This window comes from Nycticebus coucang, chromosome 6 (assembly GCF_027406575.1).
Source record: "Nycticebus coucang isolate mNycCou1 chromosome 6, mNycCou1.pri, whole genome shotgun sequence".
Lineage (NCBI taxonomy): Eukaryota > Metazoa > Chordata > Mammalia > Primates > Lorisidae > Nycticebus > Nycticebus coucang.
This window is the reverse complement of record NC_069785.1, coordinates 53,651,137-53,673,248: the sequence shown is the minus strand read 5'-3', so window position 1 is coordinate 53,673,248 and position 22,112 is coordinate 53,651,137. Positions and strand designations below refer to the sequence as shown.

Genomic DNA, 22,112 nt, shown 5'->3' with positions numbered 1-22,112 from the left:
AAAGGTTTTCTTGCTCTTAAACACAGACATACTGGGAAACATTCCCCTGTCTTCACTGGAAGTTATTGTATCTGGCTGTGTTACTAGCCTTAGGGCAAGTAAAGACATAGATAAACCTGGGTCTGTAATGTTATGACTAAGTCAATCAGCCCTGGTGCTGCCCTGCTTTGGGATTTCTTGTTACATGAGATAATAAATATTCCTATTGTTGAGTAAATTTGAGATCGGGTTGAAGCTGAAAACATCCTAAGTGTTCAGTAGAGATGTGAATATACCATGTTTTTTGGATGGACTAAGAGACTTCTTCCTAGACCTGATAAAAACAAACCACTGTAAACCACAAGCATAGGAAATGTGAGGGGATATTATCACATAACAGATGATATCATAGGTTTTAACATGATGCAGATTTGAGTTTGAACCCAGATATTTGCTGATGGTTTAACTGTGGCCAAGTTTCTTTAATCCCCCCTAAGCCTCATTTTTTCATTTCTAAAGTAGGGTAAATAATACATGGGGTTGTAATGAAGATTCAATGAGATAATTTGTGTCAAGTACCCTACAAATGATATGGTGGTTACTAAGGGCTGAAGAAGTGGTAGACTATGTTGATGAATTGTGAGTTAAATTGTTTATATACTTTAATTATCAGCAAGCATCTACAAGCAAATCATTGTGTAATAGCGATAATGTTAAATGACACTACAGTTATGCAATCAGCAAAATCCAGTATGTGGGAAACTACGCGACAACCTGGTTTCTTCAATAAGTAAATTGCAAGAAAAGTAAAAGAGGGAGGGAAATATTACAGGTGTATAGAGACGCAAGAGACAACCAAATGTAAAGTACGAATCTTGATTTGAACAAAGAAACTAATAAATCACATTAACGAGATAATTGGCAGAAATATGAACACAGGGTATTTGATTATAAGGTATTGTTTTAAAATTTTCTGGTTGTGATAACAATATCATAATTTTTTCCCCTCAGATCTTTATCTTTTGGAGGAAAAAACTGAGTATTTACAGAGGAAATAATATCCGGGATTTGCTTTTGAAATTATGCAGTGTAGAAGCTGGGGTAGAATGGCAGAGTAGGGTAGATGAAACAAGATTGGCCATGAGTGGATAATGGTTGAAGCTGAGTAATGAGACCTTATTAAGTCATTCTCTCTCAATTTTTTCTTTTTAAAAATATGTTTTTGTTGGGCGGCTCCTGTGGCTCAGTCGGTAAGGCGCCGGCCCCATATACCGAGGGTGGCGGGTTCGAACCCGGCCCCAGCTGAACTGCAACCAAAAAATAGCCGGGCACTGTGGCAGGTGCCTGGAGTCCCAGCTACTTGGGAGGCTGAGGCAAGAGAATCACTTAAGCCCAGGAGTTGGAGGTTGCTGTGAGCTGTATGATGCCATGGCACTCTACCAAGGGCCATAAAGTGAAACTCTGTCTCTCCAAAAAAAAAAAAATATATATATATATGTTTTTGTTAAGATATAGTACACCAAAAAAAAAATATATATATATGTTTTTGTTAAGATATAGTTCATGTACCATAAATTTACCCCTTTAAAGTATACAGTTTGATGGTTTTTATATTCTCAGAGTTGTATAACTGTTACCCAATCTAACAGTAAAACGTTTTTAAAACCACAAAGAGAAACTTCATACACATCCATTTGCCTCACATATCTAGACCCAGGCAACTGCGAACCCATTTTATGTCTTCTCTAAATGTGCTTATTCTGGACATTTCACGTAAATGAAGTCATATAACATATGGTCTTTTGTGACTGGCTTCTTTCACAATGTTTTGGGGTTCATCTGTGTTGGAGCATGTGTTAGTACTTTCTTTTTTTTATGATCAAATAGAACTCACTTTATGGATATAACACATTTGGCTTATCTGCCCATCAGTTGATGGGCATTTGTTATAGATGGCTTCCACATTTTGGCTGTTATGAATAGTGTTGCTATGTACATTTGTGCACAAGGTTTTGTACAAGCTTATGTTTTTATTTCTCTTAGTTACATATCTAGGAGCGAGATTGCTGTGTCATATGACAACTTTATAATATTTTGAGAAACTATGAAGCTGTTCTCCAAAGCATTTGCAGAATTTTACATTTTGATCAGCAAAGGATGAGTGTTCCAATTTTTAAACCCCCTCACCAACATTCGTTAACGTCTTTTTTCAATTGTAGATATCTTAGTGGGATTTTGATATGCATTTTCCTAGTGACTAATGGTGTTGAACATTTTTTCATATGCTCATTGGTCCTTTTTTTTTTTTTTTTGAGATGGAGTCTCACTTAGTTGCCCTGGGTAGAGTATCATGATATCTTCATAGCTCACAGCAATCTCACACTGTTGGGCTCAAGCAATCCTTTTGCCTTAGCCTCTTAAGTAGCTGGGACTACAGGCACACACCACCACGCCTGGCTAGCTTTTACTTTTTTAATTTTTTTGAGACAGAGTCTCACTTTCTTGTGCTGGGGTAGAGTGCCATGTCATCATAGTTCACTGAACCTCTGAACTCATCTGGGCTCAAGCATCCCTTACCTCAGCCTCCTGAATAGCTGGAACTACAGCCCACCACAATGCCCAGCTATTTTTAGAGACAGGGTCTCACTCTTGCTCAGGCTGGTCTAGAACTCCTGAGCTAAAGCAATCTGCTCACTTAGGCCTCCCAGAGTCCTAGGATTACAGGCGTGAGTAGTTTATTTTTAGTAGAGTGAGGTCTCACTCTTGCTCAGGCTAGTCTCAAAATCCTGACCTCAAGCAATCCTCCTGCCTCTGCCTCCCAGAGTGCTGGGATTATAGATGTAAGCCACTGCATCTGACCTTATTGGCCATTTTATATCTTTGGAGAAATGTCTATTCAAATCCTTTGCCTATTTTTTAATTGAATTGTCTTGTTATTTATTTATAAAGGTTCTTTATATGCACTGGATATAAATCCTCATCAGATATGTGATTTTCAAATATTTTCTCCCATTCAGTGTTTTCTTTTTCACTTTCTTGATTGTGTTTTTTAGTAAACACTCTTTACCAATTTGAGGAAGTTCCTATCTATTCCTACATTGTTGAATGTTTTTATCATGAAAGGGTGCTGGACTTGATTGAGGACTTCTGTGTCTATTGAGATGTTCATATAGGTCTTTTTCCTTTATTTTATTAATATAATGTATTGCATTAATTTTCAGATGTTAAATTTACCACTCATTCCTAGGATAAATCCTACTTGGTCATGGTATGTAATCCTTTTTACATATTGCTGGATTTGTTTTGCTAGTATTTTGTCAAGAATTTTTGTGTTGGCTGGGTGTAGTGGCTCATACCTATAACCCTAGCACTCTGGGAGGCCAAGGCAGGTGGATTGCCTGAGCTCACAAGTTTGAGACCAGCCTGAGCAAGTGCGAGATCCTGTCTCTAAAAAATAGCGGGGCATTGTGGTGGGCGCTTGTAATCCCAGCTACCCGGGAGGCTTAGACAAGAGAATTGCTTGAGCCCAAGAGTCTGAGGTTGCTGTGAACTCTGACACCATGGCACTCTACTAAGGGCAGCAAAGTAAGACTCTGTCTCCAAAAAAAAAAAAAAAAGAATTTTTGTCTCACCTAACAAATACAATGTAACCTAATCTTATGTACCCTTATATTAATCTGAAATAAAATCACATGTATCTGCAAATATGTTCAAATTTGTGTGCAATAAAATATATTTGCTTTATTAAAAATGTTAAGATATCAGATAAAAGGATTTTTGTGTCTACATTTATGAAAAATATCGATCAGTATTTTTTTTCTTGTGATACCTTTGCTTTGGGTACTAGGGTAATACTGGCATTATGAAATAAATTAGAAAGTGGTCCCTGCACTTCTATTTTGTGAAAGTGCTTATGAAGGATTAGTTCTTCTTTAAATGTTTGGTGTAATTCACCAGTGAAGCTGTCTGGGCCTTAGCTTTTCTTTGTCAGAGTTTTAAAATTACAAAATCAATCTCTGGTTGTTCTGGATCTATTCGGATTATGTATTTTTTTTTAAGTCAGTTTTGTTAGTTTGTGTCTTTTTAGGAATTTATCGCTTCATTTAAGTTATCTAATTTGTTGGCATACAGAAGCTCATAATATTCCTTTACTATCCTTTTTATTTCTTTCCTTTTTTTTTTCTTTTTGTAGAGACAGAGTCTCACTTTATTACCCTCAGTAGAGTGCTGTGGCGTCACAGCTCACAGCAACCTCCAAATCCTGGGTTTAGGTGATTCTCTTGCCTCAGCCTCCCGAGTAGCTGGGACTACAGGTGCCCACCACATCGCCCGGCTATTTTTTTGTTACAATTTGGCCAGGACCAGGTTTGAACCCACCACCCTTGGTATATGGGGCCAGCGCCCTACCCACTGAGCCATGGGCGCCGCCCCATATCCTTTTTATTTCTGTAAGATGAGTAATGATATCCCCTTTTTTATTTCTGATTTTAGTAATTTGAGTCTTTTCTCTCTTGTTTTTTTCTTGATCAATCTAGGTAAAGATTTGTCAATTTTGTTGATCTTTTCAAAGAACCAACTTAACAAACTTTTGGTTTTGTTGACTTTGTATGTTGGTTTTTAAGTCTCTATTTCATTTATTTCTGCTTTAATCTTTATTAGACTTAAACCATGGCTCAGACGGTTTAACTGGTAAATTCTACCAAATATTTAAAGAAGAAATGATACCAATTTTCTATCTTAATTTATTCTGTGAGGCCAGCATTACCCCAATATCAAAACCAGACAAAGATATTAACAAGAAAAGAAAATTACAGGCCATTATCTCTCATGAATACAGATGTTCTTAACAAAATATTAATAAATTGAATCCAACTTTGTATAAAAAGAATTGTACACCACAACCAAGTAGGATTAATTCCAGGTAAATAGAACTGGTTCAACATTCAAAGATCCATCATGTAACTCATTACATCAATAAACTAAAGAAGAATGAAATTCGTATGATTATATCAATAGATGCTGCAGAAAGTGCATTTGACAAAATTCAACAGCCATTCATGAGAGCATCATAAAAATGATGCCACAGCCACTCAGCCTGCCAGGCACAGTGACTCACACCTGTAATCCTAGCATTTTGGGAGGCCAAGGTGGGTGGATTGCCTGAGCTCAGGAGTTCAAGACCAGCTTGAGCAAGAGTAAGACCTGTCTCTTAAAAATAGAAAAAAATGGGTGTGGAGACAAGATGGCTGACTGAAGCCAGCTTTCCACAGAGGCTCCTGTCCAGAAGGAGGGTGAAAGGACAGAAATTTAGCAAGTAACCTGGTAGATTAGAGCTGCACCAAGAGAGAAGGTTGAAGAATGCACATCAACCCTGCTGAGGCGAGCTGTGACCCCAAGGATGCAAACAAAAGGTGCAAAATCCATCACCAAGCGGACAGGAGTCCCCTCCCCCATGAGAATGTCTCAGAGTGCCCCACAAACAAACAAGCAGATTCAAAGGTCCTCCCACTACACTCCACAGGAGAGACCCTCTAAAACAGGCGTCCTCAAACTGTGGCCCATGGGCCACATGAAGCAATGTGAATTGTATTTGTTCCTGTTTTGTTTTTTTACTTCAAAATAAGATATGTGCAGTGTGCATAGGAATTTGTTCATAGTTTTTTTTAAAAAACTATAGTCCGGCCCTCCGATGGTCTGAGGGACAGTGAATTGGCCCCTTGTTTAAAAAGTTTGAGGATGCCTGCTCAAAAAACTGGACCTACCTCCCCTACTAGGGTGCCATGGCATTCTCCTGCCAGGCATAAAACTGTATATATTCTCAACCTGCAACTCTGAGCTCCCAGCACTTCCCTCCACTCTCACTCTGATGTCTGGAGGCCTGTCCCACAGAAGTCCAGATTCTTGGGTGATTTCTCGAGGGGTTTGGACAGGGCCTAAACTGCAGCTGGTCAGTGCTGACTCCACCCCACGGGAGTGAGGAGAGGATGGTCGGCTGAGAGGGAACCTCACCGGAGTGGCAGTGCCACAAGGCACAGAGCAGCAGTCCTCTTTTGGCAACAATAGGGCTCACTCCCGGATATTCCAAAGTCACACCACCTGTCTCCGTGGGCAACCAGAGGAGGCCAGGTGTCTACTCAGGTGGCAACCACCATGGAACAGATCTGGGACAGAAACACAGGCCCTGGAAATAAAGGGTTTCCCTGAGGCGGTACCGGCCTGGGTGGAGCGCGGGGGACTAGAAACATATGCGCAGATGGGAAGTTCCCAGGGCGGGGCTGAACCAGAGGACTGCTTTACTGAGCCTAAGACACACCCAGCCCTCAGGAGATCGTCAGCCTATAGACAAAGGAAGACAGGAGGCTAGAACTGACAGGTAACCGAATACAAACCTGCAGGAGTAAAGACAGGGCCTGAGGCGCAGGCTCTGGGAACTCAAAACAGCTTCTCTTCTGCAGGGGAATTTAGCAGGGACAGAAACAAATTCCCGCAAAGCTGTTCTGTTCTGTTCTGTCAGTAACATGAATCAGGGGCGAGGTTGGAACTGAGTGAACACCCCCCCCAGCCTCCATCAAGCTCCCAAGGTTGTCAGGCCTCACCTCCCCCTGCTAGATAGAGACAGAGCGCAGCGGCCTGGCTGAGCAGAAATAGATTTTCTTGTGATTCAGGCAGGTGCAAACCCCTGGAGTATCTGTTCACTACAGGCAACTGGTTCATAGCCCTGTGGGGCTATCAGTGACTAGGTGTGACAGAGGTGCAAGGTGGGGAAGGAGGTATCAACCTTCTCAGACTAATCTATTTGCTGGGTGGGTCCTCCTGACTGCACAGAACACCAGAGCAAGCTATATCTGAATAGTCACCCAGAACCCTGTGATCCAGTTGCCAGAGACCTTTTAAACTCTCCCACCTGAGACAGGTACTGACTGAGACAATTGATTTGGACCTTTTGAACCGAGCCAATTGCCCGAGGACTATTCAGGTGGTGCCCTGGGTGTGTGGTTGTAGGAAGGTTTGATTTTCCTTTTCCAATTGTTGCCTATGGGGGGGCGGGGTGACTTAATTGCTGGTATTTCTCCACAGCTGAGACTTCAACCCAGAGTAACTGTTTCACTAGGGTCGAACAGAGACCAGCTGAAAACAAGAAAGAACCACTTAGCCCCACCACACCAAACAGGTCCCCAGTTTATCAGGCCATAGCACTGTACAGGTCCCCAACAAAGTTCCAGGGGAAAAATCAAACGGTGTAAAACAATCATGGGGCGGGCTCAGCAGAAAAACTCTGGTAACATGAATAACCAGAATAGATCGCCCCCTCCCCGCAAGGAAAGATATGGCAGATGTAACTGAAGATCCTATTCATAAACAGCTGGCCGAGATGACAGAAATCAAATTCAGAATTTGGATGGCTTACAAGATTAACCAAATGGAGGAAAATTTGGAATTAGAAATTCGAGGAGCAATTCAAAAGTTGGAATTAGAAATTTGAGGAGAAATTCAAAAGTTGTCTCAAGAATTTAACGAATTTAAAGACAAAACCACCAAAGATTTTGACGCACTGAAGCAAAAATTTGTAGCCTTCAAAGATCTGAAAAATACAGTAGAATCCTCAGTAACAGAGTGGAGCAAGCAGAAAAAAGGATTTCTGACATTGAAGACAAAGCTTTTGAATGCTCCCAAACTCTCGAAGAAGAAGAGAAATGGAGAGCAAAAATGGATCATTCTCTCAGAGAGCTCCGGGATAATAATAAGAAGGCTAATATCTGCCTCATTGCAATCCCTGAAAGTGATGAAGTAGCCTCGCAAGGCACAGAAGGCCCTTCTCCATGAAATTAAGAAAGAGAATTTTCCAGACATGCCAAGAGATTCTGAAATTCAGATAGCAGACAGTTTCAGAACCTCAGCACAACTCAATCCCAATAAGACATCCCCCAGGCATATCATAATTAACTCCACTACAGTTAATATGAAGGAGAAAATTCTGAAAGCATCTAATGTAAGAAATCCATTACCTACAAAGGGAAGAATATTAGAATGACTGCAGATCTCTCGACTAAACTTTTCAAGCCAGAAGAGGGTGGTCATCGACTTTTGATCTCCTAAAGCAAAACAACTTTCAACCCCAGATCCTATATCCAGCTAAACTGAGTTTCATTTATGATGGAGAAATTAAATACTTTAATGACATTCACATGTTGAAGAAATTTGCCATAACCAAACCAGCTCTTCAGGATATTCTCAGACCTATCTTCCATAACAACCAACCCAATCCTCTACCAAAAAAGTAAATTCACTCAGAAACTTTTGATCAAACTCCAACTTCCACACTGGCGAAAGGATTAAAAATGTCCACTGGACTTTCGAAAAACTCAATACCCAAAAATTTACCAGACTTATCAATAGTCTTCATTAATGTGAACGGCTTCAACTGTCCTCTAAAGAGGCATAGGTTAGCTGACTGGATACAAAAACTCAGGCCAGATATTTGTTGCATACAAGAGTCACATCTTACCTTAAAAGACAAATATAGACTCAGGGTGAAAGGATGGTTATCCATATTTCAGGCAAATGGTAATCAGAAAAAAGCAGGTGTTGCAATTTTATTTGCAGATACAATAGGCTTTAAACCAACAAAAGTAAGGAAGGATAAGAACGGTCACTTCATATTTGTTAAGGGTAATACTCAATATGATGAGATTTCAATTATTAATATCTATGCACCCAACCAGAATGCACCTTCAATTTATAAGAGAAACTCTAACAGACATGAACAACTTGATTTCCTCCAGGTCCATAATAGTTGGAGATTTTAACACCCCTTTAGCAGTGCTGGATAGATCCTCCAAAAAGAAGCTGAGCAAAGAAATTTTAGGTTTAAACCTAACCATCCAACATTTGGATTTAGCAGACATCTGCAGAACATTTCATGCCAACAAAACTGAATACACATACTTCTCATCAGCGCACGAAACATACTCCAAAATCGATCATATCTTAGGTCACAAGTCTAATCTCAGTAAATTTAAAGGAATAGAAATTATTCCTTGCATCTTCTTGCACCACCATGGAATAAAAGTTGAGCTCAGTAACAACAGGAATCTGCATACGCATACAAAAACATGTAAGTTAAATAACCTTATGCTGAATGATAGCTGGGTGATAGATGAGATTAAGAAGGAAATTGCCAAATTTTTGGAACAAAATGACAATGAAGACACGAATTATCAGAACCTCTGGGATACCACAAAGGCACTCCTGAGAGGGAAATTTATAGCACTGCAAGCCTTCCTCAAGAGAATGGAAAGGGAGGAACTTAACAACTTAATGGGACATCTCAAGCAACTGGAAAAGGAAGAACATTCCGGGCGGTGCCTGTGGCTCAGTCAGTAGGGCGCCGGCCCCATATGCCGAGGGTGGTGGGTTCAAACCCAGCCCCGGCCAAACTGCAACCAAAAAATAGCCGGGCGTTGTGGCGGGCATAGTAGTCCCAGCTACTCGGGAGGCTGAGGCAAGAGAATCGCTTAAGCCCAGGAGTTGGAGGTTGCTGTGAGCTGTGTGAGGCCACGGCACTCTACCGAGGGCCATAGAGTGAGACTCTGTCTCTACAAAAAAAAAAAAAAAAAAAAAGGAAGAACATTCCAACCGCAAACACAGTAGAAGCAAAGAAATAACCAAAATTAGAGCAGAATTAAATGAAATTGAAAACAAAAGAATTATACAACAGATCAATAAATGAAAAAGTTGGTTTTTTGAAAAGGTCAATAAAATAGATAAACCTTTGGCTAACCTAACCAGGAAAAAAGAGTAAAATCTCTAATCTCATCAATCAGAAACAACAAAGATGAAATAATAACAGACTCCTCAGAAATTAAAAAAATCCTTAATGAATATTACAAAGAAACTTTTTTCTCAGAAATATGAAAATCTGAAGGAAATTGACCAATACTTGGAAGCACATCACCTTCCAAGACTTAGCCAGAATCAAGTGGAAATGTTGAACAAGCCCATATCAAGTTCTGAAATAGAATCAACCATACAAAATCTCCCTAAAAAGTAAAGCCCAGGACTAGATGGCTTCACGTCAGAATTCTACCAAAACTTTAAAGAGGAATTAGTACCTGTATTTCTCAACCTGTTCCAAAAGGTAGAAAAAGAAGGAAGACTACCCAACACATTCTATGAAGCAAACATCACCCTGATCCCCAAACCAGGAAAAGACCCAACAAGAAAAGAAAATTATAGACCAATATCACTAATGAATATAGATGCAAAAATATTCAACAAGATCCTAACAAACAGAATCCAGCAACACATCAAACAAATTATACATCATGGCCAAGTTGGTTTTATCCCAGAGTTTCAAGGCTGGTTCAATATACGTAAATCTAGAAGTATAATTCAGCACATAAACAAATTAAAAAACAAAGACCATATGATTCTCTCAATTGATGCAGAAAAAGCTTTTGATAATATCCAGCATCCCTTCATGATCAGAACACTTAAGAAAATTGGTATAGAAGGGACATTTTTTAAACTGATAGAGGCCATCTACAGCAAACCCACAGCCAATATCGTATTGAATGGAGTTAAATTGAAATCATTTCCACTCAGATCAGGAACCAGACAAGGCTGCCCATTGTCTCCACTGCTCTTTAACATTGTAATGGAAGTTTTAGCCACTGGAATTAGGGAAGAAAAGGCAATCAAGGGTATCCATAGAGGGTCAGAAGAGATCAAACTTTCGCTCTTTGCAGATGATATGATTGTATATCTGGAAAACACCAGGGATTCCACTACAAAACTCTTAGAAGTGATCAAGGAATACAGTAGCGTCTCAGGTTACAAAATCAACATTTATAAATCGGTAGCCTTTGTATATACCAACAATAGTCAAGCTGAAAAAACAGTTAAGGACTCTATTCCATTCACAGTAGTGCCAAAGAAGATGAAATATTTGGGAGTTTATCTAACAAAAGACGTGAAAGATCTCTATAAAGAGAACTATGAAACTCTAAGAAAAGAAATAGCTGAAAATGTTAACAAATGGAAAAACATACCATGCTCATGGCTGGGAAGAATCAACATTGTTAAAATGTCCATACTACCCAAAGCAATATGCAATTTTAATGTAATCCCCATTAAAGCTTCACTGTCATACTTTAAAGATCTTGAAAAAAAAATACTTTGTTTTATATGGAATCAGAAAAAACCTTGAATAGCCAAGACATTACTCAGAAATAAAAACAAAGCAAGAGGAATCATGCTACCAGACCTCAGACTATACTATAAATCGATAGTAATCAAAACAGCATGGTACTGGCACAAAAACAGAGAAGTAGATGTCTGGAACAGAATAGACAACCAAGAGATGAATCCAGCTACTTACCGTTATTTGATCTTTGACAAGCCAATTAAAAACATTCAGTGGGGAAAAGATTCCCTATTTAACAAATGGTGCTGGGTGAACTGGCTGGCAACCTGTAGAAGACTGAAACTGGACCCACACCTTTCACCATTAACTAAGATAGACTCTCACTGGATTAAAGATTTAAACTTAAGACATGAAACTATAAAAATACTAGAGGAGAATGCAGGGAAAACCCTTGAAGAAATTGGTGTGGGCGAGTATTTTATGAGGAGGACCCCCCCAGGGCAGTTGAAGCAGCTTCAAAAATACACTACTGGGACTTGATCAAACTAAAAAGCTTCTGTAGAGCCAAGAACACAGTAAGTAAAGCAAGCAGACAGCCCTCCGAATGGGAGAAGATATTTGGAGATTATGTCTCCGACAAAGGTTTAATAGCCAGAATCCACAGAGAACTCAAACGTATAAGCAAGAAAAAAACAAGTGATCCCATCGCAGGCTGGGCAAAGGACTTGAAGAGAAACTTCTCTGAAGAAGACAGGCACACGGCCTACACACATATGAAAAAATGCTCATCATCTTTAATCATCAGAGAAACACAAATTGAAACTACTTTGAGATATCATCTAACTCCGGTAAGATTAGCCCATATCACATAATCCCAAGACCAGAGATGTTGGCATGGATGTGGAGAAAAGGGAACACTTCTACACTGCTGGTGGGAATGCAAATTAATACATTCCTTTTGGAAAGATGTTTGGAGAACTCTTAGAGATCTAAAAATAGATCTGCCATTCAATCCTATAATTCCTCTATTAGGCATATACCCAGAAGACCAAAAATCACATCATAACAAAGATATTTGTACCAGAATGTTTATTGCAGCCCAATTCATAATTGCTAAGTCATGGAAAAAGCCCAAGTGCCCATGGATCTATGAATGGAGTAATGAATTGTGGTATGTATACAACATGGAATATTATGCAGCCTTAAAGAAAGATGGAGACTTTACCTCTTTCATGTTTACATGGATGGAGCTGGAACATATTCTTCTTAGTAAAGTATCTCAAGAATGGAAGAAAAAGTATTCAACGTACTCAGCCCTACTATGAAACTAATTTATGGCTTTCATATGAAAGCTATAACCCAGTTACAACCTAAGAATAGGGGGAAGGTGGAAAGGGAGGGGAGGGAGGGGAGAGGTGGGCGGAGGGAGGGTGATTGGTGGGATTACATCTGCGGTGCATCTTACAAGGGTAAATGTGAAACTTAGTAAATGTAGAATGTAAATGTCTTAACACAATAACTAAGAAAATTCCAGGAAGGCTATGTTAATCAGTGTGATGAAAATGTATGAAACGGTCTATAAAACCAGTGTATGGTGCCCCATGATCGCATTAATGTACACAGCTATGATTTAATAATAAAAAAAAGGTAGAAAAGAACTAGCTGGGCCTTGTGTTGAGTGCCTGTAGTCCCAGCTACTAGGGAGGCTGAGGTAAGAGAGTCACTTGAGCCCAAGAGTTTGAGGTTGCTGTGAGCTATGATGTAACGGCACTCTACCCAGGGCAACAGAGAGTGACTGTCTACCCCAAAAAACAAAAAATAAAAACTCTCACCAAACTGGAATTAGAGGGGTATTTCCTTAATTTGTAAGAACATCTATAAAAAAATTTACAGTCAACATTATATTGAATTTGTGAGAAGCTAGATGCTGTCCCCCTAGGATCAGAAACAAGGTGAGGATGTTCTTTGCCACCACTTCCATTCAGTGTCATACTGGAAGTCTTAACTAATGCAATAAGACAGTAAAGTGGAAAGAGGAATGTACAGATTGAGTAGGAAGAAATAAAACTGTCTTTGTTCATAGATAACATGATTGGCTATGTATAAAATCCCAAAGAATTGTCCCCCCAAAACCCTAAAACTAAAACAAAACCTACATTCCTGGAATGAATAGCTTGTTATAGCAAGGTTTTAGGACACAAGGTTAATATAGAAAAGACATTTACTTTCCTGTAATTGGAATTTAAAATTAAAAACAACACCATTAATATTAGCAACTAAAGGGCGGCGCCTTTGGCTCAAAGGAGTAGGGTGCCGGTCCCATATGTCAGAGCTGGTGGGTTCAAGCCCAGCCCAGGCCAAAAACTGCAAAAAAAGAAAAAAAAATTCGCAACTAAAAAAAAAAGGAAAGAGGGCGGCGCCTGTGGCTCAGTGAGTAGGGCGCCGGCCCCATATGCCGAGGGTGGCGGGTTCAAAGCCAGCCCCGGCCAAACTGCAACAAAAAAATAGCCGGGTGCTGTGGCGGGCACCTGTAGTCCCAGCTACTCGGGAGGCTGAGGCAAGAGAATCTCTTAAGCCCAGGAGCTGGAGGTTGCTGCGAGCTGTGTGATGCCACGGCACTCTACCAAGGGCCATAAAGTGAGACTCTGTCTACAAAAAAAAAAAAAAAAAGGAAAGAAAGAAATATTAGGTAAATGTATGATATCTGTATGAGGAAATCAAAACTGATGAAAGAAATCAAGGAAGATATGAATAAATGGAGAGATATTCCATGTTCATGGATAGGAACACTTAATATTATTGGATGTCAATATTTTAAAACTAAATCTATTGATTCAGTGCAATCCCAATTAAAATGCCAGCAAGTTATTTTGTGGCTATTGACAAACTGATTCCATAGTTTACATGGAAAGGCAAAATACTTAGAAATACCAACATAATATTGAAAAAGAACAAAAGAACAAAAAGAACAAAGTCAAAGAAATGAAATAACCTGAGCATAGACTTAATTTAGCCAAGAAGTAGAAGACTTGTGCACTGAAGATTATGACTACTCAACTTTAAGATTCAGAATGAAGGGCGGCGCCTGTGGCTCAAAGGCAGGGCGCCAGCCCCATATGCTAGAGGTGGTGGGTTCAAACCCAGCCCTGGCCAAAAACCGCAAAAAAAAAAAAAAAAAAAAAAAAATTCAGAATGAAGCTGCAGTAATCAAGATAGTGTGGTATTGGTGAAAGAACAGACACAAGGAACAGTCTCACAAATATGTTAATAGTCAACTGATTTTTTTCCTAAGGTGCAAAGGCAATTCAGTTTCTCAAAAGAGAGAAGATCATCTTTTCAAAAAACAGTGCTGAAACAATTGTATGTCCACATGCAAAAACAATGAATTTAAACACAGGATTTATACTGTTAACAAAAATTAACTCAAGATGGATTCATCACAGAATTAAATGTAAAATACAAAAATAGAAAACTTCTAGAAAATAATATAGGAGAAAATCTAGGTGACTTTGGATTTGGTGATAACTTTTAGATACAACAACAAAAACATGATCCAGAAAAGAAAACATTGGTAAGTTAAATTTTTCTTTTTTTGAATTTCAGATTAATACGGGGGTACATACAATTAGGTTTTGTAAGGTTAAAGTCTGGGTAGTGGTTGTGCCCTTCACACAGGAAGTGTGCTATATACCTATGCAGTGTACTCACTGGGAGGGATTTTACCTAACCCTTTGTCCCCCCTCCCCTAAGGTTAGACTTTATTGAAGTTTTTAAAAAAGCCTCCTGCTCAGATAAAGACCTTATTGAAAGAATTAAAATGCAAGCCATAGACTGGAGAACGAAAACCTGATAAAGGACCTATCCAAAATACACAAAGAACTCTTACAAACTCAATAAAAGGAAACCAATTAGCCTAATTTTTTTTAAAGGAGCAAAAGATCTGAATAGGCACACCAAAAATTACATACAGATGGGAGAAAAGTGTATGAAAAGATGTTAAACATCATCTGTCATTAGGGTACTGCAAATTAAAACAACAATGTGATACTACAATGCACCTATTAGAATGGCTAAAATTCAAAACATTGACCACACCAAATTCTGGAGAGGTTGTGTCACCATGGGAACTATTATTCATTCCTCACGGGGCCACAAAATGGTACCACCACTTTGGAAGTTAGTTTGCCAGTTTCTCACAAAGCTACGAAGTTACAGGTAGCTGTAGTGCATTCATTTTCCCTGCTCTGTGATATGCAATGATATAATATGCTGTATTATGGACACAGTAGATCAAAACATGGGATGCAGCAAAGGCTGGGCTCCAAGGGAAATGTATAGTTGTAAATACCTACATTAACAAAAGAGAAAGAACTCAAATAGATAACCTATCTTTATACCTTGATAAACTAGACAAAGAAAAGCAAAAACTAACCAAAGGAAGAAAACAGCAAAGATTAAAGAGAAAATAAGTAAAATAGAGAATAGAAAATAGGATCAATGAAACCACAAGTTCTTTGAAAAGATCAACAAAATGGACAGTTTTTCACTAGACTGACCAAAAAAAAGAGAAGACATAAGTAACTAAAATTCAAAATGCAAGTGGGGACATTACAGCTAATCATACAGAAATAAAAGGGACTATGAGAGAATGTTGTGAATAATTATACAGCAACCTAGACAACCCAGATGAATTGAACACATTTCTAGAAACACACAAATTATCCAAACTGACTAAGAAAAATCTTAGTGACCTGTACCAAGCAGAGAGATTGAATCAGTAATTAAAAAAATCCCCCAACAAAAAGAAATTATAGTTTCACTGGTGAATTCTATGAAGGATTTAAAGAAGAATTAACATGAATCCTTCTCAAACCCTTCCAAAAATAGAAGAGGAGAGAATATTTCCTAATTCAGTCTATGAAGCGAGTATTATTCTCATACCAAACCCAGACAAAGAGCACAAGAAAAGAAAATTATAAATCAATATTCCTTATGAATATAGATGCAAAAATTCTTGAGAAAATGTAAGTAAACCAAATTCAATAGCATATTAAAAGGATTATATACTATGACCAGGTGGGATTTATCTCAGGATGCAGATTGTTCAACATAAAAAAAGTAGTAAGTGTAATGCATTAGATTGATAGACAAAGAGAAAGAAACCCTACCAGAGGTCCTACGGCCCGTGGGCCACATGAGGCGGTTTGATTGTATTTGTTCCCATTTTGTTTTTTTACTTCAAAATAAGATACGTGCAGTGTGCATAGGAATTTGTTCATAGTTTTTCTTTTAAACTATAGTTCAGCCCTCCAACAGTCTGAGGGACAGTGAACTGGCCCCGTTTAAAAAGTTTGAGGACCCCTGCTATAACATCATCGCAATACAGAAGACATTTGACAAAATCCAGCACAGTTTCATGATAAAAATGCTCAGAAACATAGAAAAGAAGGGAACCTTCTCAATATGATAAAGGGCAGTTATGAACTCACAACTAACATTATAATCAATAATGAAAGACTGCTTGCTAATTTGTCATGGGATTAGAGTTTTTTGTGTTTTTTTTTTTTTTCTTTTTTGAGACAGAGTCTCACTTTGTTCCCTCAGTAGAGCGCTATGGCATCACAGCTCACAGCAACCTCAGACTCTTGGGCTCAAGCGATTCTCTTGCCTCAGGCTTCCAAGTAGCTGGGACTACAGGTGTCTGCCACCTGCCTGGCTATATTTAGAGGTGGGGCCCTCACTCTTGCTCAGGTTGGTCTCCAACCTGTGAGCTCAGGCAATCTGTCTGCCTTGGCCTCCCAGAGGGCTAGGATTACAGGCATGAACCACCATGCCCGGGCTCTTTTTTTCCTTTTTAAAACCTTAATCTTGGCCGGGCGTGGTGGCAGTGGCTCACACCTGTAATCCTAGCTCTCTGGGAGGCCAAGGCAGGTGGATTGCCTGAGCTCACAGGTTGGAGACCAGCCTGATCAAGAGTGAGAGCCCTGTCTCTAAAGGTAGCCAAGCATTGTGGCAGGTTCCTGTGGTCCCACCTACTTGGGAGGCTGAGGCAAGAGAATCGCTTAAGCCCAAGAGTCTGAGGTTGCTGTGAGCTGTGACGCCATGGCACTGTACCAAGGCTGACAAAGTGAGACTGTCTCAAAAATGAATAAATAAATGAATACATAAAAATAAAAAGAAGAAAAAGACTGAATGTTGTCTCCTTGAGATCAGAAAGGAGACAAGAATGTTCTCTTTCCCTGCTATTTAGCATTTTACTGTAAGTTCTAGTTAAACTAGAAAAAGAAGTAAAATGTGTACATATTGGAAAAGTATCTCTACTTGCAGATGACATAATTATACACACACACACACATACATACACACACATATATAATTCCAAAGAATCTACAGAAAGCTAATAGAGGTAATAAAAGAATTCAGCACATTTTCAGGGCACAAGATCAACACACACATCAATAAATTGTAAGTCTCTGCACCAGCAAGGAATAATCAGAATAGGAAATTAAGAAAGTGATTCTTAACGCATTGGCAAGGACCTCCAGAACAATGTTAAATAAAGGCAGTAATAGGAAGCTTCCTTTTCTTCCTCTCTCCTCAAATCAAGTGTTACTAGTATTTTACCATTGTCAGGTTTGCTCTAAATTGTAGGTAGATACACATAAAGGCAACTTCGAAGTTCTGGGTCAAGAAGGAAAGCAAAAATTCAGTATGAGCCACAAATTTTAGTATTAACTTTTATTCTTTGAGTTTGAGAGAAATAGAAAATTCACAGGAACTTGGATATCTGGAAACAGCTCAGGTATCTAGGGGAAAAAAACTCAAGAAAACCCTAACTATAAAATATCAAGTAAGTATTAATTCAAATTGGTTAATTTGGGGGATTAGAAGAAACTCTAGTGCAGATCACCAAAAAGAATCATGGAGAAAATTCTGAGAATTGTGGGCGTTATGTTGCAGAGCAATTACAACTATTTTGAAGATGTTATATGGTCTAGGATACTTTATTGCTAGAGAAATTGAAAATAACGGGATAGCATAGAAATTAGCCCTAATAAGGGAGAAGTGGGGTGGCACCTGTAGTTCAGTGGGTAGTACGCTGGCCACATATACCGAGGTGGGTTTGAACCCAGCCTGGGCCTGCTGAAACAACAATGATAACTGCAACAACAAGAACAACAAAAATAGCCAGGCATTGTGGCCGGCGCCTGTACCCCCAGCTACTTGGGAGGCTGAGGCAGGAGAATCACTTAAGCCCAAGAGTTTGAGGTTGCTTTGAGCTGTGATGCTACAGCACTTTAACCAGGCTGACAGCTTGAGACTTTGTCTCAAAAAAAAGAAAAGAAAGAAAGAAAAGAGAGAGAGAGAAGTGGGATGGTTTTCAACTCTCTATAAATTTTTCATGGTAACTTTTTCCCCTGCACTTTTACAGCCACCTTGGACATTCTGTAAAGTAATTAAGTGATCATCACCTAGACTCTTTCCTATTGGCTCATTTTCTGCCCTTTTCTTTAGGCACCTACTTTTTTGGTCTTTTGGTAATCTCTGACTTTTCAAAATTATCTTCCTGGTTTCTTTTTGAGGCTTGTCTTTCCCCTTTACGTCAGCATGAGACCAAACTGTAGAAATTCTGAGGAAAAAAGAGGTTCTATAACTAATTGAGTTTGGGAAATACACTGTTAAGCAAAATCCAGTAGCTTACTTCCCTGCAGGCCTTCTAGAGCCTTCAGCATTCTGATATGCATTGCGAATCTCCAAAAAGGAAATATAGCTGGCAACGTTACCCCAAGTAACATGGAACCCTTTCTAATGAACACTTAACACTTCCTGTAACCCAGTTCTTCAATCTTCAGATAAAAATTTCTAGTCCTTCAGTAATGTTTCTTAGCAGGAAACATGTTATATGCTGTCTCATCACTAGATTGTAAACTCTTTGAGGGAAGATACCCAAAAGTTACTAATATTGTCAGTATCCTCTCTCCTAGATCCTGGAATAGACACCAAAAGTTCCTGTTTTGCAGACTTGTGCTAAATGATCTAATTTAGCCTTCAGGATCTTTTTACTACACCTCAATTCAACTATTTGTGATCATGTACAATTTTTGTTTCACCGAGCTAGGCAATGCTGGAGCTAAAAGGATGAGTAAGACCCAGATATGCCTCTCGAAGCATGTATCTGGTGGAGGAGGTTAAGTACCTGGACAACTCAAACACAAAACACAGTGTGGAAAATACTAAACAAGAGGTACAAACTACACTTGGGGTTCAGAGGAGAAACAATAACAATTGGGTAGGTAGGAGAGAAGGACAATTGGAAAGAATGAGGCAGAAACATTTGAGACAGATTTTTTATTTTTTGACGCAGAGTCTCACTCTGTTTCCCAGGCTAGAGTACAGTGGCATCAGCCTGGCTCATAGCAACCTCAGTCTCCTAGGGTCAAGCAATCCTTCTGCCTCAGCTTCCTGAGTAGCTAGGCCTATAGATGCCTGCCACAACGCCCAGCTAATTTTTCAATTTTTAGTAGAAACAGGGTCTCACTCTTGCTCAGGCTGGTTTTGAACTCCTGAGCTCAAACAGTCCTCCTGCCTTGGCCTTCCAGAGTGCTAGCATTACAGGTGCAAGCCACTGTGCCTAGCCTTAAGACAGATATTAAAGATTTTAAAAAACGTAGACAGAGGGTATTAGAAAAGCAGAGGGAATAATGCATACATGGTATGAAAATAGAACAAGGAGGCCAGTTCAAGTGGCTCTATTTGGCAGGAACTTGTGGAGCATACAAAATGAGTTATATAGATGGGGTATGGTCGGAACATGAATAGTAAAAACAGAAATAATAGCTTAAATGTCAGTGTGGGTTTACGTTAAGGTTATTGTACTCTGGGAGCCATTGCAGGATTTTTGAGTGGGAAGGTGACGTGGGGACCACTTGCTCCTCTCCCATCCTGGAGTGTGTCACCCCAAATCTATTTCCTTTGTCTCTGTCTAGCATTGCAACATATTAAAACGGTAACCAATGAATGGAGCTTCCAGTGTCCTGGCCTGCTTTCTTAGAGAGTTGTCCAAGGTACAACAGAAACCAAAGCAGGAGATAATAGTTAACATGCGCTCACTCCTGTGTACAAGTCAGTCTATGGAGGAGGTGTTCAAGGGGAGAGGATGTTCAGATGAAGAGTACGAATAAGAGTCTTTGGTAGATTTAATGGTAATACCTGAGTGAGTTATGATTTCAGGGTGTCAATGAGGATACTGATTAAAAAATAATAATAATAAAAGGTACATGCAGATAGTGAGCCAGGAGAATGAACTGTGTCCAGTCAGGCTTTCAAGGTAGCGCTGGACTAAGGACGAGTAAAACTCAGACAACTGGAGGGTTATTTGAAGTCCACCCGTGAGGTCTCAGGAGCTCTGTCCCTCCTGGTGTCATGTTGAAAGACTCACCCTCCAGGCTGTTGAGATGGGCTGGAGAAGCTGGGTGTGTTTGATGCTATTACATTTTTCTGTGACGCAGACTTTGAGGTCATTGGGGGTGGGGGCAGAGACGTAGCCTTGGCATTGGCAGAGCTTGGAGGTTTGAGCAAGCTGGCCCCTGCTGGGATGCAGTAAGGCGGCAGAGCAAAGGTTTGGCTTTTCGCCTGCCCAGGTTCTGTCGGCATGGCTTACGGGTCCAGCTGGAGCTCAGGGCGCCTACGGATGGGCCTCTCTTAGCTCCCACGGCCACGGGCTTTAGCGCGCCCCGGTTTCCCAGAGGGGAGGGCTTTCCTTGCACAGGCCGCCGAGGAGGAGCCGCGGCAGTCGGCCCGGCAGCTGCGGGAGCTCGTTCCGCTCTCCCCCTCGCAGGTTCGCGCGTGGCGCGGGCGCCCGAGCCGGCAGGACGCGGAGGAGGGAGGTGCCCGCCATGCCGGGCCCGCAGCTCCGCGCCTCGACCGCCCGCCCGCCGCCCCCGCGGAACAGCCAGCCGCATCCCCGGTGAGGAGGAAGAGGCGGCGGCGGCTGCGGAGGAGGAGGAGGCGCCGCCCCCTTGGCAGGCTCCCGACCCGGCGGCCTCGGCAGGACCCATGGCGGATTCCTCGCCCGCGCCGTCCCTGCGGGAAGGCGGCTCCCGCGCCCCGCGCCCTGCGGCCCACTCGCCCCCGCCGCGCTCGCGCTCCGGCTCCGAGTCCGAGGAGGCCGAGCTGTCGCTGAGCCTGGCCCGCACCAAGACCCGCTCGTACGGGAGCACGGCCAGCGTGCGGGCGCCTCTGGGCGCCGGCGTCATGGAGCGCCATGTAGAGCACCGGGTCCGCGCCGGCGACACGCTGCAGGGCATCGCGCTCAAGTACGGAGTCACGGTGAGCGGGGCGCCGGGGGACCGAGGGGAGGGGTGCGGGGGCCGGGGCACCGAGGGGAGGGCGGCGTCCCACCCCAGCCGCGCGCGCTGCTGGCCACGGAAATGGTCGCCGAGGCTGGTCCAGCAGCCCGAGGGGCGGGCCGCTGGGGCTCCCTCCCCAGGTAGCCGCATCGAGTTCTCGGGTGCCCTGCCCAGACTCAGACACGATCTGTCGCGTGAGGAAGGCCAGACAGGACTAAGGCTTTGGCACCACCAGGAGCCATATTCACCTGATTTGCAGTCCCGGTCACACTACAGTATATTTACTCAAAGCCAGACCGAGGTGAATTTTATTCTCTATGTAAACAAGCTCTGTGATGTCAGAAATGGTACATTTGTACCTACCGGATGGTTCTGGTTCTGTCGATTATGCTTCTTTATTTAGAAGTGAAATTACACCCCAGGGCTCACTGGCAACCGTGAATGTGACACCTGTCGCTAAGCAGCAGCCAAGAACTGTGGTCTCGCTGAGCTGGAAGGTTGTGTTTATTACGCGTTTGTAAGTGTGTGTGAATTGGGTGTGTTGCATTACACCTCCTGGAAGAACATGGAAACCCAAAGGAGGAAATTGTTTCATTAAAATTACTTATAATTAACTCTAAGCTCTGTGGTGGCCTTTT

General features: G+C 41.1%; 1 protein-coding gene across 2 annotated transcripts in view; it reads left to right on the top strand.

Moving 5' to 3' along the window:
• The window catches only part of LYSMD2 (LysM domain containing 2), a 41,227-nt gene that overhangs the window by 3,222 nt on the left and 15,893 nt on the right, over positions 1-22,112 (top strand). The window contains exon 2 of one of the 2 annotated variants that reach the window (XM_053593132.1): positions 20,964-21,454. In XM_053593132.1, coding sequence (XP_053449107.1) covers positions 21,182-21,454 — 273 coding nt within the window. In that variant the 5' untranslated portion in view covers positions 20,964-21,181. Of the gene's footprint in view, positions 1-20,800; positions 21,455-22,112 lie in introns of those variants that run through there. The other variant, XM_053593131.1, reaches the window with a different exon arrangement.